The 6,000-nt window shown below is 34.1% G+C and overlaps 1 protein-coding gene across 1 annotated transcript in view; it reads right to left on the bottom strand.

Moving 5' to 3' along the window:
- The window catches only part of arid4b (AT-rich interaction domain 4B), a 90,361-nt gene that overhangs the window by 23,178 nt on the left and 61,183 nt on the right, over positions 1-6,000 (bottom strand). The window contains exon 16 of the mRNA XM_073834554.1: positions 3,049-3,251. Within this exon, the coding sequence (XP_073690655.1) occupies positions 3,049-3,251 (203 nt within the window). The remainder of the gene's footprint in view (positions 1-3,048; positions 3,252-6,000) is intronic.

Below are 6,000 nucleotides of genomic sequence, written 5' to 3'. Positions count from 1 at the left end.
TGTTAGTACTGTTGAGTTAGTTCAGAGATCAACATGACCAAACACCTGCAAGTGAGTAAAGAGAGACATTAAACCAAATCAGTTCTATTACTTATGAGATCAAGAACCACTTACGAAACAATAATGAAAGCATAAGTCTTATTTCATTCCATTACACTCTTAAAAATAAGGGTTTTCTATTGGCATCAATGGTTCTATTCTGAACTTTTTAACGTTCATAAAACCTTCCAATTCCACAAAAGGTTCTTTAGAGTATAAAAGTGTTCTTTAGATTATTAAAATGATTATTAAAACAAGTTTTTTTTTTTTTAAGAACTGTTAACTGGAAGGTTCTTTGGGGAACCAAAATGGTTCTTTTATGACTTTTCTGCAAAAAACAAACAAACAAAAAAACCAATTGGAACCTTTATTTTTAATAGTGTATTTTGTTTAGAATATCAGAACGCTTGATTCCCAAACCTAACAAGACACAAATCTCCACATGATCTCAGCATCAGGGTGTGTTTTCCATCCACAAAACATCTGACAACAACACAGCAAAACACTAACGGCATGATATGAGAGAGCAGAAAGCGTCAGGAAACACTTTAAACAGTGAAGGGCAGCAGTGGTAAAGCTTAACTAGTCAGTCCATCGCTTCAAAGTCACACCTGAATAGTAAAAAACTAAAACTAAAACCCCAAATCACAGATTGGAAAACAAAACTGTGAACTCAAAACAGTGCCGGAATAATTCAGAACCAACCTCCGGACTTTTGAAGAAATGTAGGCAGATGCGTCAATTTATTTTTAAATTAATATTTTTATTCATCAAGGATGCATTAAATTGATTAAAAGTGACAGTAAAGACATTTAAAATGTTACAAAAGATTTCTGTTATTAATAAACGCTGTTCTTTTGAACTTTCTGTTCATCATATAATCCTGAAAATGCATCACAGTTTTCACTGTTTTCAACTGATAATAATCAGAAATGTTTCTAGAGCAGCAAATCAGCATATTAGAATGATTTCTGAAGGATCATGTGACACTAAAGACTAAAAAAATCCAGCTTTGATCACAAAAATAAATTATATGTTAACAGGTTTTCATGTAGAAAAGAGTGATTTTAAATTTGAATAACATTTTACAATTTTTCTGTATTTCTGATTAAATAAATGCAGCCTTGATGAGCAGAAAAGACGTCTTTCAGAAACCTATACCAGCTTATCTCCTAAGTTTTGAAAGCTTATATTAAAGAAATTCAATTTGAAGAAATTTACTGTTATTTCATCACAAGCTGGCTGTGATACAGCACACAAAAGTGAGTTATATCTAACAAGTAAAATTCACCGGAATAATTCACGCAATTTAAATAACCCTTTCAAACAGACGGTGGAAAAATAAACCGTCCAACAAAACGAAATTAAGAACAGAGGCTTATTTTGGTGGATACATGTTTAATATTAAACAACCTTCTGGTGAAAAAAGGGGAAGAGAGAGAGAAAGCAAGCTACAAAGAGCAAACGCTTCGGCCAACATGCAGTTTCATAAAGAGCTCCCACGATCAAAATTAGTCAAATATTTTCACAGAAACAAAGGTCACACAATTATTAAGGGCTTTCATGATCGGTCGACATAGCACGCCATCCCTAACATCAGCTTTGTTCAGACAGGCAGCAGAAAAATAAAACATTTAAAGTCTAAGAGCGGTTCTCAATTTTTGTACATTTCTCACTCAATCTTTCTAAGTTTTGTCTTCTGAAGAGCTGCGTACATCTGAATTGAACTTGTTTCATAATTAATGAACTTTACAGTACAATTTTAATGTTTTTAGAGCTGCTTAAAGCACAATCTGAATTTGTTTCATATTTGCTGAAGTTTCCATGAATTTATCAATTTATTCATTTCTTTGAAACACTTGGTGCAGTATAACATGATATATGTGACCCTGGAGCACAAAACCAGTCTTAAGAAGCATGGGTATATTTGTAGAAATAGCCAAAAACACATCGTATGGGTCAAAATCATCGATTTTTCTTTTATGCCAAAAATCATTGCGATATTACGATCATGTTCCATGAAGGTGTTTTGTAATTTTCCTACTGTAAATATCTCAAAAATGAATTTCTGATTAGTAATATGCATTGCTAAGAACTTCATTTGGACAACTTTAAAGGCGATTTTCCCAGTATTTTAAGTTTTCAAATACACTACCGTTCAAAAGTTTGGGGTCAGCACATTTTTTTTTTAAAGAAATTAATACTTTTATTCACCAAGGATGTATTAAGTTAATAATTAAAAGTTTATTAAAAGTTAATAATAAATAATTTACATTATAATAAAAAAATATATTTTGAATTAACACTGTACTTTGTAAACTTATTCATGAAAGAATCCTGGAAAAATCACAGGTTCCAAAAAATATTTGGCAGATCCAACATTGATCATTTTAATAATAAACCAGCATATTAGAATGATTTCTGAAGGATCATGTGACACTGAAGACTGGAGTAACAGCTGATAAAAATTCAGCTTTTCATCACAGGAATAAATTCTATTTTACAGTATGTTAAAATAAAAGCATTATTTTATAGTGTAAAAACATTTTGCAATATTCCTGTTTTTTTCTGTATTTTTAATCAAATAAATATGGCCTTGATGAGTATAAGAGACTTCTTTAAAGACTATTACTGACCCCAAACTTTTGAACGGTACTGTATATCTCAGCCAAATATTGTCCTATCCTAAAAAAAACCTTGGAAAGCTTATTTATTCAGCTTTCAGATTCAATTAAAAAAAAAAAAATGACCCTTGTGGCTAGTTTTGTGGTGCAGGGTCACATATTAAGGTGACTTGACTATTCATTCCTCTTTTTTCCTCACCTATATTTTCTGCACTCTCAGAATCTCTTCATCTTCTTCATCATCATGCACAGATCAAATTTATCTCCGTTTCTCTCTCTCTCCCATGATAATCTCCTTCAGAGATCCACAGAGCCATGCACTGAAGCTCAGACAGGAAGCACTGACATACAGACAGGAAATGAGGTGGATACAGGTTTGACCTACCCTGATAGATCTTTGTTGTCGGGCTCCTCACACGGTTCCTCCTTCACACTCTCAGCATTGGGACTCTGTGCTGTCGGGATGCACTCTTTGGCCTCCTCTTTTGTGTCGTCCTCCTCTTCATCAGCGTGATTATCGTCCTCTTCGTTTACGCTGCTGACATCCATTTTATCTTCACAGGGTGCCGTGGATTCTGCATTCTCCTCCTGAGATGAAACAGGTTATTTTTACCCATAAGCTCTTGCCATTAGTATTATTTGACCCTAATTAATGTCTGATTTAGCTACATTTGTAAACGCATGACTGTTTTTGTTTTAGCAGCTTGTGCTGAGAGAAAAAACAAGGCTTATAAATATACATGAGGTCAGACAATCCTGCTGAGAGACTAAACAAACAACTAGAGAGAGTGGCTTCAAATGCAATAGCACTGTACTGCTGACTTATTATTATATAATAAATGACGAATCTGTTTAAATCTACATTAAAAATAAAGTATATGTGACCCTGGATCACAAAATCAGTCATAAGGGTCCATTTTTTGAAATTGAGATTTATACATCATCTAAAAGCTAATTAAATAAGCTTTGCACTGATGTACGGACAATATTTGGCCAAGATACAACATTTTGAAATCTGGAATCTGAGGGTGCAAAAAAAATAAAAAATCTAGATCTTCTTAGCAATGCATATTACTAATCAAAAAATACTTTTTGATATATTTATGGCAGAAAAATTACAAAATATCTTCATGGAACACAATCTTTACTTAATATCCTAATGATTTTTGGCATAAAAGAAAAATCAATAATTTGAACCCAAACAGTGTATTGTTGGCTGTCGCTACAAATATACCCTAGCGACTTAAGACTGGTTTTGTGGTCCAGGGTTACATATGATATAAAGCGTATACACTATAATGCCAAAAGTATTAGGACACCCCCTTCTAATGAACAGGTTTGACTACTTTAGTAATTTCCTTGAGTACAAATCTTAAAGTTTAAGCATATAATGATATTCTAGGGAATTGTGTGCTTCTAATTTTATAGCAATAATTTAGACAGGACCCTTTTCTATTCTAACATGACAATGCTATTAACTCAGTCAGTGTGGAAGAACTTCACTGCATAAAGCAAAGTCCTAATCCCAGTTGAACACCTCCGGTGTGACTTTAAATGCCGACCTTGAGCCAAAAACCCATCACCAAACACCAATGACTTGTACATGCAATATGTGGAGAAAAGAATTGGGATACCACCTACTTTAGAACAGAAAAAGGTACAGTCATTTTAGACACTTCCAAACCTGTGGCAACAAATATGGAAACATAATTAATGTATTTAAAAATTGTATTTCCATCTCTGTTGCAACAGTTTTGGAAGTGTCTAAAATGACTGTACCCATATATACAAGTCATTGATGTTTGGTGATGAGTTTTTGGCTCAAGGTCCGCATTTAAAGTCACACCAGAGATGTTCAGCTGGGATTAGGACTTGGCTTTATGCAGAACAGTTAAAGGTGCCATAGAATGGAAAACTGAATTTACCTTGGCATAGTTAAACAATAACAGTTCAGTACATGGACATGACATACCATGAGTCTCAAACACCATCGTTTCCTCCTTCTTATATAAATCTAGTATTTGCAAAAGACCATCGAAAAATAGGTCAGTTCCAACATAACACCGACTGTTACAAAACTTTCCCGGGATCGTTAATAGTTACGCCTCCAACATTTGCATCGCCCAATGATCGGTAACGTCAGTGCATCAGTAAAATAAGGCGATCCATTGAAGGGACATGGTTAGCTTAATGCTAGTGCTAGCCTGTTACAGTCCAATACATAAGATTTCACTTACAACATAAACAGAGAGATGATTGCGCTGATGATGGCGAATGATTTACAGATCTTGAGAATCACTGAGAATCAGCTGAACTTGTGTGGTAAGAAGCACTCCCTCTGCATTATAACTAGTGTTGCTTTCGTCAAGAAAATTATGACTAAATATCGTCATCAACGAACCTTTATCACGTGACGAAAACAAGACGAAACGAAAATGCTGGTCATGTGACGATGACTATAATACAATGTATAATGCAATATCGTTGACGAATAAAAACGAGACTAAATGTGGTTTACAAAATAAAAACTATGCTAAAATGTCTCTTCATTTTCGGCGACGAAAACGAGACGAAACGAAATGTTATAACGTTAAATTGATGTGCGCATGCCCAGTAGCCAGAGCTGTATCCCTTCTAGCCTAAACCGCAGGCGACGTCACTTTCTCAAGTCACACTCGCGGCATTATTAGAAGACAACTACAAAACAAAGTTAAGTTTGACACAGAGAAAGGGACCGATGGCTGGTCAGCTGTGGTTCGTCTTTGGGAGAAAAAGAAGAAACGACTCATATTTTTCCTACTTTTAGTAGTGATGGGAAAATTAAGCTTTTCGAAGCACCAAAGCGTTCCCCTCAACTGGATCTAAAAAGCTTCATTACTCGAAGCTTTTCAACACGTTGCACACTATTGACATCTAGTGGTCAAAGGTGGAAAACGTTTCTTTTGCGTCCCAGATGTCAAAGCGATTTTTGGACAGTTTCACATAATGAATCAATTTGTGCTATGAAAAACATAAGAAATATTTTACTTAATATTTTACACAAATTAATTAATCTGTAAATAAACCTATTAAATGACAAGCATGATTTGTGTAGCCATAGATGATCAAAGTAAATTAAGAATATTGTTAAATTGACTAATATTATTATCAATCAGAAGTGCTTTTGAAGCAGGAATTACTAAAAAATGAACATGTCCAAAACTACACGTACATATTTATTCGTATTATGATTTATTCTTAATAAAGAAGTGAAGGACACTTGAAACCTGCGCAAGGAGTTCGTGTTGTTTGAATCAGAATACGGAATGGATGTATTCTTGAGCTTATAAGGTAACAA

Source organism: Garra rufa, chromosome 2 (assembly GCF_049309525.1).
Source record: "Garra rufa chromosome 2, GarRuf1.0, whole genome shotgun sequence".
Lineage (NCBI taxonomy): Eukaryota > Metazoa > Chordata > Actinopteri > Cypriniformes > Cyprinidae > Garra > Garra rufa.
This window is presented reverse-complemented; position numbering and strand designations above follow the sequence as displayed.